The sequence below is a fragment of the Chelonoidis abingdonii genome, chromosome 4 (genome assembly GCF_003597395.2).
Source record: "Chelonoidis abingdonii isolate Lonesome George chromosome 4, CheloAbing_2.0, whole genome shotgun sequence".
Classification (NCBI taxonomy): domain Eukaryota; kingdom Metazoa; phylum Chordata; order Testudines; family Testudinidae; genus Chelonoidis; species Chelonoidis abingdonii.
In genome coordinates, this window is record NC_133772.1 from 52,521,112 (window position 1) to 52,546,692 (window position 25,581).

Here is a 25,581-nt window from a genome sequence, read left to right on the forward strand (position 1 = left end):
ACAGAAGTTAAACTAACTGGTCTGTAGTTTCCTGGGTTGTTTTTATTTCCCTTTTTATAGATAGGTACTATATTTGCCTTTTTCCAGTCTTCTGGAATCTCTCCTGTCTCCCAAGATTTTCCAAAGATAATAGCTAGAGCCTCAGATACCTCCTCTATTAGCTCCTTGAGTATTCTAGATGGAGACTTGATGCTATTCGCTTTAGCAGCTCCTGATGGGCCCTGACGTCCTCCTTGGGTACGGAGAGGGGTGGAGCTGCGATCTTATCATCCGGTGCAGGGGAGGGGGCCAGTACCGGGCTCCGCACATCGGCCAGTGCTACGGGGTCCACCCCTTGATTGGACTCCTCATGCAGTGCCAAAAAACTGTGATCTGCCAATCTATCCCTCGGAGGTCTGGATAGCACAACTGATGGAGCATCCGATGCTTCCATTATCGACTGAGGGCCTTGCTGGGCGGGCATGGGGGTCCAAGGAGTCCATTGGCACCACTGGCTCTGCCACGGGGGTCCTTGCCATTGGCTCTGGTGCAGCACCAACGGCACCAGCTGGTTGGATTGCCCCGGCTGGAGCATAGGGCGCTGCGTGTGGGTTGAGGTCTGGGTTACCAACGCCCTGTCGGTGCCGTGTGAGCAGTACGCGCGGTGATATCGAGCATGGTGTCTGCCGCGGGATCCGGACTCTGACGTTGAGAAGCAGTACTGCCTTGAGCTGCTACTCCTCGAGATGCTTCAACGCCTGGATCCGCGATGACGTGGAGCTGGTGATCCCTGATGGGAGTGGTGGGCGCGATGCCTCCACACATGGCACCTGTGTGAGGCATGAGAGCTGGAGCATGACCAGCGCCGGCATCTGTGCCAGGAGCGGCACCAGTAACTGAGGCGAGAGCGGAAGCATCTACAGCGTCAGCGCCTGTCCCGCTGATATTCTGTACTCGGTGTGGAGTGGTGCCTAGAACTGCGCTCCGATGGCATCGTACCAGACAACCTGGAGGGCGATGAGAATGGAGGCTGGGAACTGTGTCCTGACAGGAAAGGGGGACGAGCAGTCCCAGTAGCAGTCTCCTGACTGGGATCAGTTTGGTTGGCATCGGCTGACGAGACCCCAGCAGCGGCTTGCCTCTAGAGCGGAGTCTGGGTGCCGGCAGTTCCCCGGGCACCTGCAGGGCCATATCATCTTTGGCCGCCTGCAGGGCCTCCAGTGTCGAAGGCATGTGGACTTCAGCCAGAGAGGTCTGGATCAACGCAACTGGGCTGGTCCGCTTGACCTGGGTCGGAACTCTAGAGCCCGGGGATGGAACTGGGGCTGCCTGACGTGGGTCTAGCCTCCCCCCGTGCCTTCTCTCTCTATGCTTCTGAGACGATGAAGCCTTCCTCCGCTTTTTCGATAGAGAGTGGTGCCAGCCACCGGAAGGTGCTGGGGGGATCGCCATGCTCTGAAGACTAAGTACCTGGTGAAGATTCCACTCAGTACACCGGGGTAGGAGCCGGTGCCGACTCCATGAGAAGGGCCCAAAGTCTAACGTCTCTTTTTTCACCCTGGGTTTGAAGGACCTGCAGATTTTACAGAGGTTGCTGATGTGGGATTCACCCAGGCAGCAAAGACAGTCTGTGTGCGGGTCACTCCTGGGCATCGAAAGCCGGCAAGACTCACACGATTTAAATCCTGGGGCCCGGAGCATGCCCCGGCCCAAAGAATAACTAACTAAACTTGAACTTTTACTAACTAACTGATACAGGTACTTCTGAATAACCAATCAGATTTGAGATGAGCTGCAGCAAAGCTGGAGCAAGTAGTTCCAATGCACCGTCACTGGTGGCAAGAAGGAACTGAGCATGGGGGGAGCATGCGGCTCCCCTTATAGCACGCTATAGCAGCGCCACTCCAGGGGTCGCAGCAGCGCTCTCCCTATTGGTATTGCTGAGGGAAAAACTTCCAGCACTGGTGCACGCACACCTACTGTGGAACACACATGAGCAAGCACTCAAAGAACTGTCAGCCTGAATATTTTGAAGCTAACAAAATCAGTTTGGCTTGTCACTGGAATACTTTTTGAGCCAAGTAGTGTTACGCATGGGCACAGCCCTTCATCCCATTGAACTCCTTAGTAAGCGAGGCTGAGCTACAACAACCGCATGGCACAGTCTTTGTCTCACTTGATCCCTTAGTAAGTCAGTCATAGCTATATACTCGCTGCATGGCACAGCCCTTTTTCCTCAAGAAGCCCCTTTTTAGTGAGCCAGGCAACGCTACAGCAGAGTTGCATGGCACTGCCATGTCGTCTCATTGAATCCCAAAGTGGGGAAGGCAGGATTCCCTAAGGACAGACTCATGCCTTGTTAAACTGGGCAGAGTAAGTTAGTCAGAAATAAGTGGTGGGCCAAGAGAACCCTTTTTCCTGCCTGTTTCTCCATCTGGGCTGCTCTCTCTCATAGCCTTGCAGGCATGGCTGTTTGGCATATGGTTGACCCACAACATGTAAGGTTCCATTAGCCCAGCAGGTATGGTATGGCTGATGGGCAGCATGAGCAGGGTTCAGTTAGCCCAACAGTTGTGACATGGCCGACTGCACTATAAATGGTATCTGGTTAGCTGAGGTTCCACTAGAGAGACCTGCCCAGACATGTCATGCTGGAAGCTGTTGCAGCCAGTGACTTCAGTATCAGAAGTTTACAGTGGTCCTGATGCAGAGCCCCCCACAAGGCTAAGTAACAGCCCAGTCATTCTTACAATCCTTTTGGTTGTTTTGTATTCTTGTTGCTCTGAGCAGGAGGCCTGGTAACATCCTCCAGCAGCTGCTGGAGGGGAGTTGGGGATTGGGAGCCTCAGTTAGATGAGGAGTCCTGTGAACTCATCAGCTAACAGGTATCTTTCTTCCCTTGCCCTTGTGAGAGTGGATAGAATGCTTGTAGGTGGACACTGTAGCTACTGCCTGAGGTTCACAAGATGGCAGCTTCTGAGGGGAAGGTGTTTTTTGCGCCAAATTCAGGAGCTCCCTAGCCCAAGAGAGGATTTCTTCCTTAGGGGGAGATTCCCTTCCTTTCACATCTGTGCACAATTCCTGACTTCCCCTGGGACTAAGGGATCAAGACTCAACTGCCCAACAAGGAAAGGGAGGGGCAATGATGAGACCAGCGATGCGGAAGGGCTGTAGGTGTGCATGCTGAAACAGTCTTACCAGCTACTCCTTGCTCCATCGATAGTGGTTTTATCTGATCTTGCTTATAGTTTCCCTGCAACAAGTAACTCTCCTTTGATGAAACCTCCTCCAGAAGCCAAAACAGCTCTTTTCATTTTTCCTGCTGTCCTTCCAGGCACCAACAGCCTGGATGTCAAACTCTCCCTCGCTGGTGGGGAACTCTAGTGGAGCTGGCTCTTAGGTTGGAGAAGGGGGCCAAAGCAAATCCTTTCCAACCCAGTTATATGAGGATACTGGAGTGAACAAGGCACAAACTGCTTCCTCTGCACTCTGTGGCTGGGGGATACAGCAGTGCTCTATCCCCCAGCCACCTTGGTCTCCTCTTCTTTGGACCCTTTTCTGCATCCTCCCGGCCTGTTATCTGAGTAGTGAGTGTGAGTGTGTGTGTGTTGGGGGGGATCGGATCTCCCACTGAGGTAACTCCAGGCAGAAGACAAACCAGCTCTTCAAAAGTTCTCTCTCACACTAGGTGCTGCATTTCATCACCCTGCCACTAGCTATAGGAGGCAGAACAAACTATGGAGGTGCTTCTAAAGGTGGTAACTAGTCCCTCATCAGTTGTCCACTAAACTTTAATTCTTATCCCTAGAGATACAGACAGGTGATGATCAACACTGAGAATCCGTGGACGTAGCCCCGAGAGGGAATATACAGTCTCATGAGGTACTTTGGGTTGCCAATTCTGCCCTAGAGTACTTTAAAGTTTTTAAAAGGCAGACTAGTAGGAGCTAAGGAAAGGGACAGCTTCATGTTGCTTTAAAGGGTATAAGATGGCCACCCTGACATCCCCTGGAACGGATTGTCCCTTGCAAGGCAGAAGGGGGCTGTCACCAGAAGAGGATCCGATCCAGATGGAAGGCAAGTAAGAAACTCTTTCCTGGAGGAGTGCAGAGCCACTTCTTATAGGGAAACGTTTCCTGATTTTCCTGAAACTTCTACAACATTATTGTTCAGTTTGAGGGACAGGCAAGGTTTGGTTTAACATATACACTCGTGATATTAGTGATAATCTGTCAGTAATACAGACCAAACAATCAGTGCTCTGGTATGACGAGAGAGAATGGAGTCTTCTAAGGAAAAACTGAGTGTAATATACTCATTTCTTCAAGATAACATGAATCTCTTTGGTAACAGTTGTAGGATTTCACCCTCTCTCAAAATGCTTGTAAATAAGCTGTTGCAGAAGATTACACAAATAAACAGGATAGCAATTCACTGGAGACAGGATGTAAATAAGTAAAAGATGTAAATAAAAAATTAAAATACACACCATTTATTTGACAAAGGTCTGTAATAACGTGCTTTAGACTTGTTTAGATATAGAAAAGTACATCAAGAAAGGTCATTCTCAGTGCTTCCAAGACTGTGAAAGGTTTAATAACTAGAGAACCTACTTGTGTTTACTTGATGGTGAACACGGAAATATAAGAATCCATCAAAGTGCTCTGAAGTCAGTGAAATATATAAGTGACTATTTTAGGAACCAAACACAAGCAAACTTGCCTTTATTGATATTCTAATAAAGGAGGTGGAGAATTTCACTCGAGGACCAAATCCTGGGATTCATTTGAACTGCCTTTAGTGCAGACATAAAAAGCTTACCTTGGTACTCTCCCCAAAACAAGGGTTGCTGTGGATAGGGATGATTCTGCAGCATATGTTAGGCTGACTACTGATGACCGCTCTGACCTATGCCTTTGCTAAGGGACCAAAATCACAGTGTGGCTGTATTGGAGGCTCTGTGGATCTCTGCACTGCTGGAGGATCCCCCTGCGGCTCAGATATTCTGTTCTAGAACTTGAATCTGCTGGCAGTAAGATGAAAAGCTGTTGCATCTCCCCAGAGATTCTGGCTCAGTATGTCTGAAGATAACTTTGGGGCAATCTGTTAATGTCAGAAGTTTCCTAATAAAGGTTGGTTTAAAAAAGTAAAACTGACATACGACACGACCAACAACTACATATAAAAGCCTTATGGTATTTTTTGTTGGGATTTCATTCTTCAATGCCTACAAGTCAGCCTGCATTAATAGTAATTCTTTCTTCAACCTTCTCTTTTTATTAGAATGAATTTCTTTCTATGGACTGACAAATATTTCTTATAGATTTTAATAGAAGACGTCAATTTTGTCTATTTCACTTTACAAATGAAAATTGCCCAAGTAAATAAGGGGTATAAATGAAACTCTGCAAACCACTTAAACTCAGGGCTTAATAGAGAGGAGGGCCTTATACAGAGCCCTCTAGACTACTAAATTGTTACACTGGGAGAGATTTCAAACAACGTCATTAGTTTTGAATTTGCTGCAGGTCCACTGTGTATTAACAGCAAGACATTCTTTCACTTAGACTAATATATTGTTGTGGTTCAGAAAGAATGGTCAACATACTCATACTGCTTCCTCTACATAAGTACTTATAAATTCAACAAACACTGGCATGTCATGATCTATTACATATACAAAGAACAACAAAAGGCTTAAATACAGGCTATTTAGTCTGAAAATCCAAGACCAGTCATTCAAGAAAATAGTATGACAAACAAAAGGCTACCACCACCAACTACACCACTGACCATTTATGCCTTCTTTTAAAAAAAAAAAAAAAAAAAAAAAGTTGTTTTTTTTTGGAGAAGGCATGTTTTCTGAAGTATTCTGTTTTTTTTTCTAGGCACTCTGGCTACTTTTTGTTTAATTCAGGGTAAGATTGTATGGCATCACAAATACTATATCAGAGAGCAGCACTTTATAAATTAACTATCACAAGTTACTTCTTTTGCATTATTTTTTTAAAAGCTTTTTCTTTATTTTTTTTTTTTTAGCCATAACTTCTAAATAGATTTTTTCTTTTAATCTTCTGTTTGCCCTCTCTTTATGGAAGACACATTTTAAAATGAGATATGCTTAGAAAGAATAAGAAAATACAAATCATGGTCACTGCTGCCCAGGTTTCTTTACCATGGCCATCAGAAAATACTCATTCACTCAATAAAGAAGAAAGTGGGGAAAAAATGAAACACATGGTCCTCCAAAAGAAGTAACTCTCTCCCTCTGCCAGCTCGGAGCCTGCACAAAGCACCCAAACTCCGTCCCGGAGCCTGCAACCCCTGCTCCCTTCCCACACATCCCCTCCTGCCCCAAAACTCCCTCCCAGAGCCTGCACCCCTAACCCCAGCCCAGAGCCAGCACCCAAACTCTGTCCCAGAGCCTGCACCCCTCACTCACTCCTGCACACCCACTCCCTGCCCTAGCCTGGAGCCTGCACCCAGCATCCAAACTCCATCCCAGAGCCTGCACCCCAGCCCTCCACACTTCCTCCCAGAGCCTGCACCCCAACTCCCAGCCCAGAACCAGCATCCAAACTCTGTCCCAGAGCATGCACCTCCTCACCCACTCCTGCACCTCCACCCCTTGCCCAACCCCAGAGTCTACACCCAAACTCCAATCCACAGCACAGGGCCTGCACCCCAGACCTCCTCCCCTGACCCAAACTCTCTTCCAGAGCTTTAGGCAGATGAGGGGCATAGTTTTTTGGGGGGGACAGAGTTTGGAGGGGCAGGTTCTGGGCACCACCAAAATTTCTACAAACCTGCCACTCCTGGTTCTTTAGCTGGAGCAGGTATTTTAGGATAGACTGTATGGATGAGCATGATGGAGAGATACCATGCTCGGATGCCCAGTGGGAAAACCTCGTTCACTTGGCCAGGTAAGTTGCTCTAGTGGAAGGCTTCCTACTTCCCAGGAGGACCTGTTGGATCTCATCAGAGCAGGTCTGCTCCTCCTGGTTCAGCCACACAGCATCCACACTGAGAGGTGGAGGGAGGCGAAGCTGGGATGTAGGATATGTCCATGGTCCTGAGACAGCAGGTCCAGTTAGTTGGGCAGGGATCAGGGAGGGCCCATTGCCAGGTTCATCAACATGCCAAATCGGTGCTGGTGTGGCCACTCCGGAGCAATCACAATAACTTGTGCCTTGGCTTTCTTGATCTTTGCCAGGACCTTGCTGATGAGCAGAATCGGCAGGAACACGTACGTTAGGCTCCCTGACAATGACAAGAGGAAGGCATGGGAGAGAGAGTCCTTGCCCAGACCCTGCCGAGAACAAAACCTATGACATTTTCTGTTTTGTCTAGTGGCGAACAGGTTCCCTTGGGGAACCCATCCCTCCTCTGGAAGATCATGCAGGCTACCTCAGGTGGAGTAATCACTCATGGTGAGCAGAGAAGGACCTGCTGAGGTGATCTGCCAGCGTGTTTCTGACGCTGCGGAAATGACAAACTTCCAAGTGCATCTCGTGACTGATACAAAAATTCCACAGATGGAGTGCCTCTCGGCAGAGGCCGACAAGCGCGCTCTCCCTTGCCTGTTGATGTAGAACATCAAGGCTGTGTTGTCTGTCAACACTCTCATCACTTCACCCGTCAGGTGCGGTAAGACGACTCTGCATGCCAAGTGGACCGCTCTGAGCTCTCTGACGTTTATGTGCAATGTCATCTCCTCCAAGGACCACATGCCCTGGGTCTGAGGCATCAGAAATCAACTCAATCCAGTGACAAGGGCTGTCGCATGGAACTCCTGGGGTCAGTCCACCACTGCAGTGAGGTAATTATCGTTGGTGGGATGGTAATGACCTTTCCAGGTGATCTCTGGACTGGGAATAGACCACGGCCAGCCACTGCTGTAAGAGCTGCATCCGGAGCCTGGCATGGTGGACGACATACATACATGCTGCCATGTGGCCCAGCAGGCGCAGGCAAACCCTGGCTATGGTCAGGGGGAACGCAGAGACTCCCACAATGAGGTCCACCAATGCTATGTGGACATACGTATCCTTCAAGTTGAGAGCGGCATACCAGTTTTCTGGATCCAGGGAGGGGATGATGGAGGCCAGGGAGACCATGAAGAACTTCAGTTTTTTTAGGTATTTGTTGAGGTCTCGCAGGTCCAGGATGGATCGTCCTTGGCCTTTGGGATTAAAAACTACCAGGAACAGAACCCTTGTTCCTGTACTGGTGAGGAACTTCTTCCACCGCACCCAACTGCAGCAACCCTTCTACCGCATGTATGAGGAGACTCTCATGAGAGGGGTCCCTGAAGAGGGATGGGGCAGGGGAGTTGGAAGAAGGGGTAGAAAGAAACTGGAGGGTACAACCCTGTGCCACTGTATTGAGGACCCAGCGGTCCCATGCTGGAAGGAAAAAAGAAAGGCAGTTAGAGAAAAGTGGGAAAGATATATCAGGGTATAGTCTGGTAGGTCATCCATGGGCACATGCTCCGAACGCTCACTTGCCACCCTGCTTATTGCAAATAGAGCCCAACTGAGCAGAATGTGGAGGTGGGTGGCTTGAGTGATGCTTGTAGCTTCTACTCTTTTTGTGGGGCGGCTCCTTCTGGGGTTGGCTCCCTTGGCCCTGAGATTGCTGTGGTTTGAATCGCTTATGGGCTGGACTGTGGATGTACAGCCCTAGAGTTTTCAAGGTAGTGCAGGAGTCCTTAAGGCCATGAAGTGTACTGTCCATCTGCTCTGCAAACAGGGCCTGGCCATCAACGGGGAGGTCTTGCATTGATGGCTGAGCTTAAGTCGACAGCCCAGAAAGGAGCAGCCAGGATGACCGCTGCATGGAGATAGCTGAGGCCATAGTATGAACCGCGGAATGTGCTGCGTCTGAGGCTGCCTGCAAGGCCGCTCTGGCCACAGCCGGGCCCTCCTTGAGGATCACCCGGAATTCCTTCCTGGACCCCTCGGGAAGTGAAACCTCCAACTTGGCCACGGCCTGCCTCACATTATAATCATAGCAACCAAAGAGGACTTGGTGATTGGCCACTCTCAGCTGAAGTCTGGAAAACAAATACAATTTTTGCCCAGACAGATCCAGTCTCTTCGAGTCTTTGTTCTTGGCATAACCCTGGGCTGACCCTGCCCCTCCCTCTGATTAGCAGCCTCAATTACAAGGTAGTTTGGGGCCGGGTGAGTGTACAGGTACTCGTGACCTTTAGCTGGCACAAAGTATTTGCATTTAACCCTTTTTGAAATAGGGAGCAAGGAGGAGGGGGTTTGTCATAGGGCATTAGTAATTTTCGCTACCCCTTCATGTAGGGGCAAAGCCACTCTAGCAGATGCCATGGAGCAAAGGACATCAAACAGGGAGTCTGACGGCTCCTCTGGTTCCTCTGCGTGAAGCCCCAGGTTGGAGGCGACCCTATTCAATAGTTCCTGATGAGCCTTAGCATCATCTTGTGGAACTGGGTGAGGAGGAGCCGTAATAGATTCGTTCGCTGACGACAAGGCAGAAACTGGTGTTGTGGGATCTGCCACATCCCCTGCCAGGTTACCAGTGAGCTGCACCTCAAATCCTGCTGTTGGTGCCCATGGTCCAGATACTAAAGAGGGTTTCTCTGAGCCTGCCTCCCTACTTCCGAGGCATTACGGCTCTGTGAGGGCAAGCCCTGGAGAGATGTCTCCCATGATGGGGAGCAGTGCCACTGAGGCAAGCACACAAGGGGAGGTCCAAAGATAGGTTTACCCTTGGACTGAGGTACCACCGGAACTGGTGTGGGGTGGCACCTGTAGCTACAGAGCCTCGGGTGTCGATGGGACCACCTTCATCATCGTCTGGTGTGGCAGGCATGGTACGGGATGGGCTAGACCGCTCGACTTGAGCTGGAGTGTAACTCCCCAACTGAGGTGCTGAGCCACGCAGCATGGGTCTTGGCTCTCCTCCGGCCCTCTCCTTTCCCTCATGGGAAGTGGGAGATCTTCCCCTTGTGGTCCTCTTCGGCTTCTTGGCAGGGCGGGGTGCTCTGTACTGATGCTGCGGTGCTCGGGGCCAAGTCAGAACTCCGCTCCGGTGCCAGAGTTAGTGGCAACTCCATCAGGAGTGCCCTGAGATTGATGTCTCTCCTTTTTCGTCTGGAGTTTAAAAGATTTAACATGTGACACTTGTCGCTTACATGTCCTTCACCCAGACATGTTAAACAACTACTGTGCAGGTCGCTGATGGGCTGCTTTCAACGATCACACGGCTTAAAGCCTGGGGACTGGGGCATGCCATGTCCCTAGGCTGAGTCCCATCTAGGACCAACTAAATTAGAACTAACACTATGGGAACTATTAGCTACGTACAACTATTTTCAGAAAAACGTTTGTAAAAAACACTGAATGAAGCGCAATGATAGCCAAAGCAGCAGACGTTCCAGCACCATCACTGGCGGCAAGAAGGAACAGAGAGTGGGAGTAGCGGCGGCATCTCTTATGCCATGGCATGTGCGTGACACTCCAGAGGGCGCCAGAGCTGGTCGCCTGTGGATACTAGGGATGGAAAAACTTCAGGCACTGGTGCATGTGGCAAGTGCACACCTAATATGGAACGGACATGAGCAAGCACTCGAAGAAGAATGACAACATTCTGTACAGGAGTAGAGCCTGAGCTAAAAGAGAGTTGGCATTTAAAATCCTACTATAAATTACAGTTGAAAATGCTGTCCAAAATCATCACTGGAGCACTTTCATTGACAATAATGGAATTGCACCAGAGATGAATCTGACCTGTTATGTTTCAGAAATCCGTCTTATTAAAAACAAAATTTAGATTAAACTGAAGAAAAATAAGGATTACTTTCTATTTCCACCAGACAAAATTTGTGTTCTTCTGTAAGGTACCTTTTCAAAAACAAGTCACCACCTATATTTATAGCAAAATATTCAAGAGTTCAATTGCTCTCTCTTTCACTAGAACATCATTAAACCATAAATCACCACCTTTCTACAATACTTTTACAATCAATGGATTGTTTCAACTGAGTCTTCTAACCCTTGCATATTTTAAAAGGCTCAAGAGAACAGGCATTAACACAGCTTGTTAGAACAAATACCACTGTTGCCGGCCCCTCATTGCCCCACCCCCAACCTGTCTCAGCAGGGAAGAATTAGGCTGGACTGGCAGATGAGGAATCCTGTGTCCATTTGAGAGCCTTTCCCCACCCTGCACCTTCTTCCTCATGCCTAACAGGACACATGTGGAATGTGGCTAAGGAGAGAGGGCCAGCTTCTCTGCATCCTTCTGCCTCCCTTTGTTCAGCTGCGGAAGTAGGCAGTTTAGGGACTCATCTGGTTCTCATGGGCTCCCTCCTCTGTATTCCTCCTGGGAATTCAGCACACATTTTGCTGCCCTGCCATCCCTTTATATAGCTATGGCATTACCAGCTGTATTTCCAGACCGCTATGGATCTGACCAAACTGCCTGTTTAAGGATCAGGAAAGATTATTTTCCTATGGGTCAAACCAGCAGCTGTTTGTGAGGATGTGTGTTTGTCTTCCTTGCAGGATCCTGGAGGCCCAGTTTTTAGGATAAAAGAAATAACAACAGAACTTTAATATTAGGAAGTAATATGAAAATATCCAGTTGGTCACTGGTTTTGGCCAGTGTCAAGTGCGGATAAAAGACTGAAAGGACCAACTTCCAGAAGAAATATGAATAAGAGACCAGGGATATGGCTGACTAACTTAGTAGCCTGTATGGAGAAGAGGAGACCTTATGTCTTCATAGGACTGAGGTATCCCATGGAAGTTCCCTTATTTCCTCTTCCAGTGAGAGGGGTGAGACAATTCAGAGATGGACTGAATCCTAGTAGTTAGGAAATCCCAGATCTGAATGGACTGGAACAGTGCACTTCTATCTGGTGCAGTGGTTGGAAGGAACTGAGGTGGTAGAAGGCGCAGTGCCCCATTATGTAGCCTGCCCTCAGAACATTCAAGGATGATGAGTGGAGGTGCAGGAGTAGGGTGCATGTGCATTTAATGGACACTGCTTGGAGAAGGCTCTACTCTTAGGCACCATCAGGTGGCACATTACTCATAAGTGGGAATATACAGAGCCACTCCAAGAACCTCCACTATTAGTGAGGCACCTCTCTGCTCATCACCTCTTCCTCTGTCATAAATGGTTGCAGGTTACTTAGGCAATACAGCAGATTTGAGAAATATTTAGCACTTCAATAAATCTGTCATTTTGGACAACTGAAATTATTTGGGCTCAAATAATACAGTATTTTTTAAAATTATGATTTTAACCAATTATTTTAAAGTTCCTTGCCTCCACCTTTGAGATCTTCACAGTTTCTAGAGTCAAACAGCTTCAAGACATGGGGGCAGGTCCAGGGATTAGAAAGGAGTAAAGAAGATTTTTTTTTTTTTTTTTATAAATTATGTCATAGGTTGGAAAAATGAAACACAGGCCAGCTTACCCTCCTGCCTTCAGTGAGCATTGCCCCACATTAGGTACCATTCTCCAGCAACCCTACCAATTCCTGCTCCTTATTTAATTCTCTGCTTTCCCAGCTGTGGTTGTCAGGTTCAGCAGTCTCTTTTGTTCTGTGTCTGGACCCAAAGGATTCAAAGTGAACTGCACTGGTATGTTTCATTTTGCTTTATACCAAGCTCCTTTCCCAGGTGTGTAGCAAAACAATACTGAAAGTCATTTTTAAGTCTGTTGAATGCACTCACAAAACAAAGGGTCCTGGTGAAGCAGAACTGAAAGGAGCAATGCAGGCAAGACAGGAATAACTCAGTGGTTTGGGCACTGGCCTGCTAAACCCAGGGTTGTGAGTTCAATGCTTAAGGGGGTCATTTAGGGAACTAGGGTAAAAACCTGTCTGGGGGTTGAACTGGATGACCTCCTGCAGTCCATTCCAACTCTGATATTCTAAGTGGAATTACAGAAGAGTGAAATGGGGCAAGTGGAATGAGAATGCAGAAATGTGACTATCCAAGAGGGACCAGGAAGGGGAAATTCCATTGCTTTTTTTTTCTTTTTCTTTTTAATATTGGGGGAAATACTGATTTTTCAGAAAAACAGAAGATATCAGAGCACTGCTGTCCAGTACCTCCCCCAACTCTGCCTGCCATGTGAATGCTGCATGCCATCAGTCTGCTTCTCTCCCTTAGTAATTTTTGTCACAACATGCCCAAAGTGAAGAGAGAAAGCACTGATCAGAGAAGTGCCTTGTTCTGCTTCACAAATACTAGCTTTCCTCTGATGATGCTCAGATCCCTACTCTAATCCTGTCTTCCAGTGTGGGGAAAGCTGATGATCAGAGAGAATGAAAAAGGCAAATGTGTCAATGCTGCGCAGCCACACTGCCAACAGAAGAGGGGAAGGTAGGCAGGAGTGGAGGATGGGGGAATGAAAGAGAGAGAAGACAAAACTAAGTGAGAAACAAAGCAGGAATTCACTGTTTCCAGTGGTTGTTCAGGTAACAGAGGAAAAGGAAGAGACCTAATCAAAATTTCCCTTAAGCCTCTGGATGGAATTTAGCAGCTCTGGAAAGGTTTCTCCTAAGTTTTAATACTTCACTATCTGCCTTGGATGTCTATCAGCTGAACAAAGGACTAAGAGAAGCAGTAACAGCTCTTGGATATAGGAGTGTGTCAGAAATCCTCATGTTGGCTGAGTTCAACTTAAGAAATACATTATTTGGCTGCTACTGCTCCAGCCCAAACCTTACTGCTGCCATCACCCTTTTTTTGGCAGGGAGGGTAAAGACGGGGAGAGAACAGTTATAAATCTGCTTCTTGTCAATGTATCATCGGTTGATATATGAATATATCTTTAAAATAAAAAGGATTAGTCTATACTTTAAAAAGTTTCAATTTAATGTTTAATAGTTTATTATTAAACAAACAATTTTGGACTATTTTCCCCAATGTACCTTAATGCCCAATTAAAAAAAGTTATTTCTATACTTAGAAACAATGTGTCCTAGATGGTGTAGAGAGGATCATCCTTTAACTTGCCCAAATTGCACAATGTTTCTCTAAACATGACATTTATTTTCATAATAATTAATATTGTATTTTTGGTACATATATTGTAATGATTTGCAAAGATGCACATACTTCCTAAATAGAGAGCTATTTTTAAAAGGTGATTTCTTCATCTACAGATATTTCTCTAATATTCTGGGGTTTTTTTTTTAGAAATTAATATGTGTATGCGCATGAACACACTGCAGGATACTATGATGAAATAATGACTTGTGGAAGTGAAAAACCTAAAAATGCTGTTATTTGACAAGACCAAGCTAGTCAATATTTGTGTCTCATTTCTTATTTACTATACACTGATATTGGATGCAATCACAAATCATTAAAAAGGGAAATAACCAGGGCTGTCGATTAATCACAGTTAACTCACATGATTAACTCAAAAAAATTAATCGCAGTTTTAATTGCACTGTTAAAGAACAGAATACCAATTCACATTTATTTAATATTTTGGAAGTTTTTCTACATTTTCATATATACAGTGTGCTGTGTTGTAACTGAAATTGTAATTGGGGGGGAGGGACAGCACAGTGGTTTGAGCCTTGGCCTCATAAACCCAGGGTTGTGAGCTCAATCCTTGAGGAGGCTACTTAGGGATCTGGGGCAAAATCAGCACTTGGTCCTGCTAGTAAAGGCAGAGGACTGGACTCAATGACCTTTCACAGTCCCTTCCAGCTCTATGAGATAGGTATATCTCAAATTATTATTTTTTTAAAATCAAAGTGTATATTATTTTTCATTACAAATATTTGCACTGTAAAAAACAAACGAACAAAACAATTCACCCCATGCAAGTACTATAGTGCACTCTCTGTCATGAAAGTGCAACTTACAAATGTAGATTTTTTTTGTTACATATCTGACTCAAAGAAAATAATGTCCACTCAGTCCTGCTTCTTGTTCAGCTAATCGCTAAGACAAACATGTTTATTTACATTTACAGGAGATAATGCTACCCTCTTCTTATTAACAATGTCACCAGAAAGTGAGAACAGACATTTGCAAGGGACTTTTGTAGCTGGCACTGCAATGTATTTACATGCCAGATATAGTAAACATTCATACGTCTATTCACGCTTCAGCCACCATTGCAGAGGACATGCTTCCATGCCAATGATGCTTGTTAAAAAAATAATACATTAATTAAATTTGTGACTGAACACTCTGGGGGAGAACTGTATGTCTCCTGCTCTGTTTTACCCATATATTTCATGTTATAACTGTCTTGGATGATGACCCAGCACATGTTGCTCATTTTAAGAGTACTTTCACTGCAGATTTGACAAAACACAAAGAAGGTACCAATGTAAGATTTCTAAATATAGCTACGGCACTTGACCTAAGGTTTAAGAATCTGATGTGCCTTCCAAAATCTGAGAGGGATGGGGTGTGGAGCATGTTTTCAGAAGTCTTATAAGAGCAACACTTTGATACAGAAACTACAGAACCCAAACCACCAAAAAAGAAAATCAACCTTCTGCTGGTAGCATCTGACTCAGAGGACGAAAATGAACATGCGTTGGTCTGTACTGCTTTGGACTGTTATCAAGCAGAACCCGTCAGCAGCATGGACACATGTCCCCTGGAACGGTGATTGAAGCTTGAAGGGACATATGAAGCTTTAGTGCATCTGGCACATAAATATTTTGCAATGCCAGCTACAACAGTGCTATGAGAATACCCGTTCTCACTTTCAGGTAAACAAGTGGGCAGCATTATCTCCTGCAAATGTAAACAAACTTGTTTGTCTGAGCGATTGGCTGAACAAGAATTAGGAATGAGTGGACTTGTAGGTGCTAAAGTTTTATATTGTTTTATTTTTGAATGCAGTTATTTTTGTACATAATTCTACATTTCTAAGTTCAACTTTCATGATAAAGAGATTGCACTACAGTACTTGTATTAGGTGAATTAAAAATACTATTTCTTTTGGTTTTTTACAGTGCAAATACTTGTAATCAAAAATAAATATAAAGTGAGCACAGTACACTTTTAATTCTATTTTGTAACTGAAATCAATATATTTGACAATGTAGAAAACATCCAAAAATACTTTAATAAATGGTATTCTTTTATTAACAGCACGATTAATTGCGATTTTTTAATCATGTGATTAATTGTGATTCATTTTTTTAATCACTTGACAGTCTTAGAAATAACTAAACAGCACACTGGAGACTGGACTACTTGAACAATATTACTTGTCCCCAGGGTGGGAGAGGAAGAGATATTGTATGCCTCTGCTAAGGGCATAGGACTGGAACAGGTCATTCTATGAGCACTGTTAACAGCTGCACAAAAGTCTTCAGCCAAGCTCAACTATGTACTCAAGGAGAGGATTAGATTTCAGCTTAGAAAAATAGTGGCACTCTTCATCAGACTGCATAAGAAGGGAGGATGAAGGAGAGAATTTATGGAAATGTTTAATTTTTTCCAGTGCTCTTTTATCATTCACATTCATTGTGAATACACAGACATAGCTATCGTATTAACATCTGGGTTTTATTAAAAATAATCAGGAACTGAAAGTTAACGTTAGTATAAACAGATTATTATTGTAAAAATGGCATCAGAAATATGGATCTTTCCCTTGGTCATAAAAAGAAGATAACAGTTCTTACGATGAGAGACACAACCCACATTTGAATGGACAAGTTTACCTCATTTTAGAAAAAGTAATATGTCACATGATTTCAGAAATATAGAAAAAATGTGCATCTTCACATGATGTAAAGTATAACCATCTCCCACCACAACCCTTCTGATGCTTAGAGACCAGCGAATTGGGAGAGGCCTCAGCTGAGCGCCAGAGTAACATATAGAGATAGGTATCGGGGGGTAGCCGTGTTAGTCTGTATCCACAAAAACAACAAGGAGTCCGGTGGCACCTTAAAGACTAACAGATTTATTTGGGCGTAAGCTTTCATGAGTGAGGTTTTTTACTCACAAAAGCTTATGCCCAAATAAATCTGTTAGTCTTTAAGGTGCCACCAGACTCCTTGTTGGTTATACAGAGACAGGGTAGATATCACTGTGCTTTTCTTCCACAGAGCTGCAGCCACTGCTAGGGAATCTACCTGCAGCTTCTTCAACCTTCTGCCTCACTGTCTACTTCCCCTCTCACCCTAAAGTAGGTAACAGTAGGAGCAGCTCTTCTAAAAGACAGCACTCTGTCCTCGGTAACACCTAAGGGCTTGTCTACATTACCCACTGGATCCACGGGCAGCGATTGATCCAGCAAGGGCTGATTTATCATGTTTAGTCTAGATGCGATAAATTGACCGCCAAGCACTCTCCTGTGGACTCCAGTACTCCACTAGGGCAAGAAGTGCAGGCAGAGTCGAGAGGAAAGCATCAGCCATCAACTTATCGCAGTGTCATCTAAGTATGTCAACTTCAGCTACGCTATTCATGTAGCTGAAGTTGCGTAACTTAGATCGAGCCCCCTCTCCAGTGTAGACCAGGCCTAAGAATGGAAAGGAAGAGTAAGAGATGGAAACTACGTATTGAATGGGACTTTTAAAATTAGACTGGACAAAGTATTAGAAATTCTGTAGGAAATAATCTTGCAAGTTTTTTCCATCATTAATATCTCTGAATACATTATTTATTGTGGCTTATATAATATCAATTTCTCATGTACAGGTAAACAGCTTTGCTATACTATGCTTTATACTGGACAGTATACTATGCTTTATAAGTGGACAGTAAATGTTACAACCGTTACCATAGATCAATTATCATGGAAAATGGTAGTAATCACAGATGCCATTGTGTGGTAACTTGTTGGAAAATGATGAATTTTAAATTTGGACCATGGTACTACAAGCACACTACTTTATACTCTATACATAACTTGAGATTTTAAACTAGAGATAAAATAAGAACCTACCCCCAAATCTTTGCCAAAATAAATCATATCAGAAATGAGGTGTTTTTAATATTTAAAAAAAGAGATTTTTCTTTTTAGTACTATTTGTTACTGTTTCACACTTCCAAACCTTCTGGCTCCATCTAGGTGTGATAGTATTTCAGTATAAAAAAAGATGTCTCTAGCTGTGACAAAAGTTTCAACTCGTTCTTCCAAGAAGAACTGAAATATTGTAACTTCTGAGAAGTTAAGAAATTCTCTTTTTTATTTTCCTGCTGGCAAAAGGCCAAATTTTTCTTTATAGGGGCTCTTCTTGTGCAAGGGACTCCAAGTTCTTCAGCTTGTATTTCCAACTGATTGCTAACTAATGGGTAAGATTCTCCACGTGGAACTGGCAAACTAGAGAAATGTTCGGAAGCTGCTGGTGGCATTCTGCGTCCCATCATGCTCTCTACACCCTCAATGGCAACAGGGTGCCCCTGTGGCAATAGGGTCCCCTGGCAGGAGTGCCACACATCTGCAGTGTCTCTGCCCTCACACCTGGGGATCAACAGTAACTTGAGTAACAGTAATCTAAACTGAGACTCTCTATGGATCTGAAGAAAGGAATACGTTGAGGGTGAGTAGGGGACTATAATTCAGAGTGGACAAACTCTTCAGGCTCATCCCTGCACCGTGTACTGTGCCTAGGGGTTTTCAAAGGAGTATGCCCTTACCCATAACATTTTGCTCCCACTTATTCACACAAACAGAGTAAGAATTTGGCCTGAAGTTCTTGATGACCTTGCTATAGTCAAATTCATCAGCTATGCAATTTTCAATGGAGATTAAAGCAAATCCAGTCAGTTTTTCAACAGTCTCAGTCAATGTTAGGGGAATAATCCTGAGACATTACAGGTCCAAAATCTCTGCATTTCTGTAACAAGTCTTCCTTTCCACCACTTCTAAGTCCACAGATATTACAATGAAACTTCAAATGGCCCATCTGATCAATGCATACTACCCTGCATTTGTTCAGAACTGAGTCACTGTAACGTTCTATACAATACCTTGTCTTTGGATGCTGAGGTGATAAACTGTCATGCTTATATGTGAATGCTGTTGTTTCTTTACATACACCACACCTTGTTATACCTCTTATTGGAAACTTAAGAGTGGCATATAGCAGTTCATTATTTTGCTGTGTACATTTGAACCATTGCCTCAACACTGCCCATAGTCATCTTAAAGGGATTCAAAGCTGACAGAACCACCCAATCACATCAGTAATGAGTGATGTCCGTGATATACAGGTCATCCAGAATATGGTTTGGAATTTAGACAAGCACTCCAGTGTCAACAAATTGTAGTTAACAAATTACTCCTTCTGCAGGAAAGGGATAAAATTTAATATTATTCAACAGCAAGTAGAAATATATGTATCAGTGCCAATATTTTATATTTGACTTTCTGTGACATAAGAGCTATACATTCCTTCTGAATGTTTTACCCAGCATAATTGTCTGAAATTTCATAACTAGTGTATTTCCTGTGCTCTTAAATTACAAGGTCATGTGTGAAGTTCAATGAACTAGGTGAAGAAAGTTGCCAAGCTGGTTTTGCTGCAATAATTTATCCAGAGAAGCATTATAAAAGAGGTTTCATTCAGCAAAACTGAACCATTGCAAAGAGTCTTGCCAAACGCTTCAGAGTATGGCTTCACATAACAGTCATTTTTGGTTCTCTTTGACAATGCTGTGATCTGAGCATAGCCAGTTTTCCAACTCCAACCACTTACATGCATTTTCTGTGGCTTGGGAAGTATTCATGCTGGCTGAGAACATGTCTCATATTATTCCAGTCTTTCATTCCTGAATAAGTAAGGTTTATTTTAACATTTGAAAACAATCTGTAACAGAAGCAGAACGGCGAATCGGCTATGACAGAGTAAATTCAATATTTTCTGTAAATTTGGTTCCCATTACGAAGGATCTGCTTACAATTCTTTAGTGTACACTAATTTGTCTATTATCACTATCCTTAGACTATCAAGGGCTATTATTCTTACCAGCCATAACCCGACCAAAGCACTGAACTTAATTATCAAATATCTCAGGACAATTAATGGGAATGGAAAGCATATTTTTCACATATTGATTTATAAGGTGAGAACAATCTCGAGTTGAAAGTGCAGCAACAAAATCTCACGCATAATTCTGCAGTTGTCCCAATTCTTAATCTGCACCTACATATGAGGCAGAATGCTAATCAGACTCTGAAATGGAACATTTTTCCTTCACAAATAACAGAATAGAACAGAACCCAGGGTCTTCAATTTGTTAGTATTAATCAACACATTTTAATGGAGTTGAGTACTAGATAGATACAGAATCCTGTAGTGTATTTTTTTTCAGGGTTAATAGTTAACGCTTTTCATACAAGTGGATTTCCCTTAAAGCTCTCGCTTTGATTATCCCTATACATATTTTTCCTTTTCAGTGGTATATCCCAAAGGGGGCAAGTGTCTCAGGCTGATTTGCCCAAATTCACAGGCTTTTCTTCCTCCTCCTCAGTAAAAATCTTTCTATTTTCATTCTACGTTTATGTTGTTGCCTCACTCCCCACATGTATCCCTAGGCCTTTTTATTGTTGAATACTTGCCCAGAGGCTCAGAAATTTAGAGAGCAGATTTACTGATTCCTTCCAGCTCCCAAACCCACACCAAATTTAGGTAGGAGTTTTGCAGTTCATATTTCAGTAATGAAGCAAAATGGTCAGAGTCAGGAGTGGTCTACTGGGTGAAGTGGGATCATAGTTAAAGATGCAGTGGTCTTCGTCATTCAATTTGGAACCAAAATAAAGAGAATGGGCCAGCGGTTCTTTGCAATTACTATTGTAATAAGTTAGAGAGATATTAGCAGCAAGTACTATGGAGTCCACTAAACTTTTTGATGGGAGTATGATGTGTGATTTTAAGTTATGCTAGTTTCAAAATTATCCTCCTTGGATATGTAGAGGGCTGCTATGGTGGCCAGGGAGGAAATTCTTTATATGATACAGGTGTAATGAAACACAGCCAGGTTTAACTCTATCTACAACAGGCTTGCAAGTATTGCATAATGCCAGAGAAAAATTCCAAGAATGGGATAGCAGCAAAAAATCCTGTGGCACCTTATAGACTAACAGACGTTTTGGAGCATGAGCTTTCGTGGGTGAATACCCACTTCATCAGATGCATCTGATGAAGTGGGTGTTCACCCACGAAAGCTCATGCTCCAAAACGTCTGTTAGTCTATAAGGTGCCACAGGATTCTTTGCTGCTTTTACAGATCCAGCCTAACACGGCTACCCCTCTGATACAAGAATGGGATGTGGAGAAAGGAAGTTTATATGATCAGATTAGGGTGACCAGATGTCTCGATTTTTAGAGACAGTCCAGATATTTGGGGCTTTGTCTTATATAGGCGCCTATTACCCCTACCCCCCAGACACTGATTTTTCACACTTGCCATCTGGTAACCCTACGTCAGATATAAACGTAACAAAAGCATTATAGCTATTTCATTCAAAACAAATAATCACTATCATAGCATTAATGCAAGCTTTTTTGATCCCTGACCTAACTCAACTAAATTAAATGAGAATATCTCATTCTATAACATTTTGTAAAACACCATAAGAAACTAAGAACAGACTTACCCAACTGCTGAAAAAGAAGAGCCACACTGGTACTGGTAACAGGAAGGCTATCATGTAAAGGGGTTTGTATCAGTTGTCTGTCTCCTGCTCCCAGTGAAAACAATTTCTGTAGATAGAGATATTTCAATACATACTTTAATCTCGTTTGTACATAGTTTTACATATTTGCTATATATATTTAATCTCTTATTCAGACCAAGCACACAGTATAAAATGTTATATTGTTATTTACCTATTTCAATCTCAAAGACATTATTATTTCTATTACACACTGAAGTTTAAATCTATGTTGGAAATCAGTGTCCTCTGCACAGGTTAGCAGTGACTTTAATGGGACAGCAGTTACGACCGAAGCATCTCCAGAAGAAGTACCACTCAACAACACTAGCATCTGACCAGCATTAATCTCTTCATTCAAGGATGGTGATGATTATTAACAATTGTAACTAACTGTATCCCCTGGATGTAATTCTTTCAGCATTATTTAAACTAAAAGAAATCTTTACATTTTTCATGTTAATACACTTTTCATTTTATTAAAAAATAGTTTTGGTACATCATTTAACAAAAAGATGTCTGGAAAAGATGGAGAAGTAAAATAAGGGCAGTGGAATGACAGTTTGAATGTGACAACTTCCTCCCTCAAGAAACTGAGGAAGGAAATTGAATTGTTCAAATAGTTATCAATTGGTTTCCATGAAGATATGCAACATCATGAAAAACATTAAAGAACTGCAAAGAACAGAGTAAAAATGGTTAAAAAAAAGCATTGACAACAGAATAAAATGTTAGGTTAATAACAAAGAAGTGAAATAACTTTGAGACTGGGATTACCAGGTCATGAAGTTTGTGGGAATTATAAAATAAGGAAGGCTATAATAGCAGACTACTTTATCATCATCTGTTACAGAAACGGTTTAAGGTCTGCTACCAAATATTTTATTTACGAGTGTGTTTTAAAACTGTGATTAATTTTCTTCAGTAGTTTAAATAAGAAAAAATTAGAAAAAGATGACCTCGTTAATCTTAATGACTCTCCTAATCACAGTAATAATTTTTCATTCATATCATTCATCTTCTTTGCAATTTTGATGTGCACAACCACTGTGCAACAAAAATTGGTGCCACAATAAGTCTCAGCTTATGCCCAACATCCTTTCTACAGAAAAAAATCACAGTCAGGAGTGTCATTCAAAGTTCAGCTGATACAGCAATGCTTACACCTGAACTTCTGAAATGTTAGCTTTAGTCAGAAGTCATAATAATAGACCTTACAATATCAAGCTGTTTATATCAGACCCCAGATAAAATACATCTGAAATACATCATCTGCTGTTCTGTTAAAATTTGTAACAATTATTCTGTTGGTATGCAAAGTAATTTATTGCTGGAATTCTACCTATTTTCCTGTCTACAATATTTAAAGCCTAGAAAAATAAATATGGCAAAGTGGAGTAAAGACATAATTCTGTCCTCGAAAGCTTAGCACAGCTTTCACTTACTGGTAGCTTTCATTTTCCTAACTAAAGACAGACTGCATTCATAACATACCATTTCAAAGATTCATATCACCAGCTCTGATACAAAATTCATATTATGTTAACCTAATTGGCTTTTTAATTTACATCTGAGGTGCAATGCTACTTTGTTAAATCTAATAATACAAGAGTTAAAATCTGTTATACAGCTAAGTCCACTTTTCTAGAGACTTCAATAGCCCTACAATAAAGTTTAGTGAGATTGTAGATTGTAGATGGAAAGATATTTGATTTTCTTCAAAGCAAACTGGTGGAAAGTCAACCATTTACACCTGAATTCTCCTTGTTTTGTACTTGTGTTTAAAAATATTAGAGAACGTTACAGTAAATCCAAAAGTCTGGTTGAACCATATTATTGTACATAAAATCAAGAGGAGAATTCCTATGGTGGATAATTTCCTGAGAATTTACAGTGTGAACCTAATTATATTTCTGCTGCTTTCTAATTTGATATTTTTACTTCAAAGAGATTGTCATTTTACCTATCTGAAGAAGAGAAAAAATGGTTACTTACCTATTCTGTAACTGTGACCTGGAGCCAGAGGATTTCCATAGTAGTACCTGTCAGGGCGTTACATGCGCCGCACACTTCCTCATAGCCCCTTATAAGGCTATTTAAGGACTGCACCACCTCAGCCTTCCAGAGTTCTTTTGTACCAGAATATATGGTGTGACAAAGTTCCTCCTCTATCTTGGTGGGTCCTGTGCTTATTGACAGATTTGCTCACCTCAGTGATCTCCCCCACAGCCTGGATCAACTCCTCCTGTGTCTGATCAGCAGTTGGAAGGTTTGGGGGGAACCCAGGCCCGCCCTCTACTCCGGGTTCCAGCCCAGGGCCCTATGGATTTGCAGCTGTCTATAGCGCCTCTTGTAACAGCTGTGTGACAGCTACAACTCCCTGGGCTACTTCCAAGGCCTCCTCCAAACACCTTCTTTATCCTCACCACAGGACCTTCCTCCTGGTGTCTGATAACCTATAATGCTTGTACTCTTTAGTCCTCCAGCAAGCACACCCCTCTCAGTCTCAGCTCCTTGTGTCTCTTGCTCCCAGCTCCTCACACACACTTCTTCTCCTCTGGCTCCTCTCCACCTGACTGGAGAGAGCTCCTTTTAAAACCCAGGTGCCCTGATTAGCCTGCCTTGATTGGCTGCAGGTGTTCTAATCAGCCTGTCTGCCTTAATTGGTGCTAGCAAGTTCCTGACTACTCTAGTGCAGACCCTGCTCTGGTCACTCAGGGAATAGAAAACTACTCACTCAGTGACCAGTATATTTGCCCTCTACCAGACTCCTGCACCCCACTGGCCTGGGTCTGTCACAATGGCTCAAGACTCCAGTGCAAAGGGGACAGAAAGGGAGTCAAGGAATACATGTATAAACTACATCCTGAAGAACAAGAGTTACAGAATAGGTAAGTAATAATTTTTTCTTCTTCACATCTGTATTCCACTCAGGTGACTCCCAAGCAGTTCAGGTAAGAGGTGAGGCCTGAAGTCTATTTGAAAAGCAACAGCAAGATTATTTTTCTAAAGTTTGCATCAGATCTGGAAGCAGTTGTGATAGCATGATGCCGAGTAAAGGCCCACGCAACAGCATTTATGTCCAGAATAGATATGTCTTGTAAGATGGCCACAGAGATAGCTTGTGCTCTTGTGGTATGAGCAAGGAGTCTTTCCAGTGTGGGAAAGGTTTGCTGCCCTGTAGGCTGTTGTAATGCATGCTGTAATTCATCTAGAGATAATCTGGGCTGAAACTGCCTGACCTTTCATTCTGTCATGATAAGAAACAAAAAGGCAAGGAGAGATGCTTGAAATGGCTTCATTCTATCTAAACAGAATGCCAGTGCTCTTCGCACATCTAATGTATTAAGACACTGTTCATCCTTTCTGGACTGCGTATATCATTTGTTCTAGATGAAAGTCATAATACAACTTTGGCCAAAAACTTGGATGTGGTCTTAAGGTCACCTTATCTTTAAAGAACTCTGTAAATGGAGGGCCTGCCATCCAATACTGAAATTCTCCCACTTTTCTGGCTCACATTGTTGCAATGAAGAAAGCTATTTTCTGAGGAAGTTGAGCTAGAGAGCAATTAGCTAGCAGCTCAAATGAGGGGCCCATAAGAGCTGCCAGCACTGTATTTAAGTCCCACATAGTAACTGCATTCTTTATAGGGGGATAGAGAGGAATAACACCTTTGAGAAATTACTCGGTCACCAGGCTGAAACTGACGAACCTTGGCTTCATGGTTATAGTAGGTTTGCTGGGCCTCTTGGGCCTTCTCTAGGTACTCCCTCACTATGGGAGTGACCCAGGCTATCCGGTTCCTCATCTATAGCACATGCTCTATTATATTCTTCCCCTCACTGGGTTCCTCCTCCCAAATTTCCTTGGCTATGTCTAGGATGCCTCGGGGAGTGCGCTCATATAACAGCTCAAAGGGGGAGAATCCAGTTGAGGCCTGAGGTACCTACTGGA

General features: G+C 43.4%; 1 protein-coding gene across 1 annotated transcript in view; it reads right to left on the bottom strand.

Annotated features, from left to right (window-relative positions):
• SBF2 (SET binding factor 2) overlaps window positions 1–25,581 on the bottom strand; it is a 636,382-nt gene that overhangs the window by 261,920 nt on the left and 348,881 nt on the right. The window contains exon 6 of the mRNA XM_075065844.1: window positions 21,568–21,673. Within this exon, the coding sequence (XP_074921945.1) occupies window positions 21,568–21,673 (106 nt within the window). The remainder of the gene's footprint in view (window positions 1–21,567; window positions 21,674–25,581) is intronic.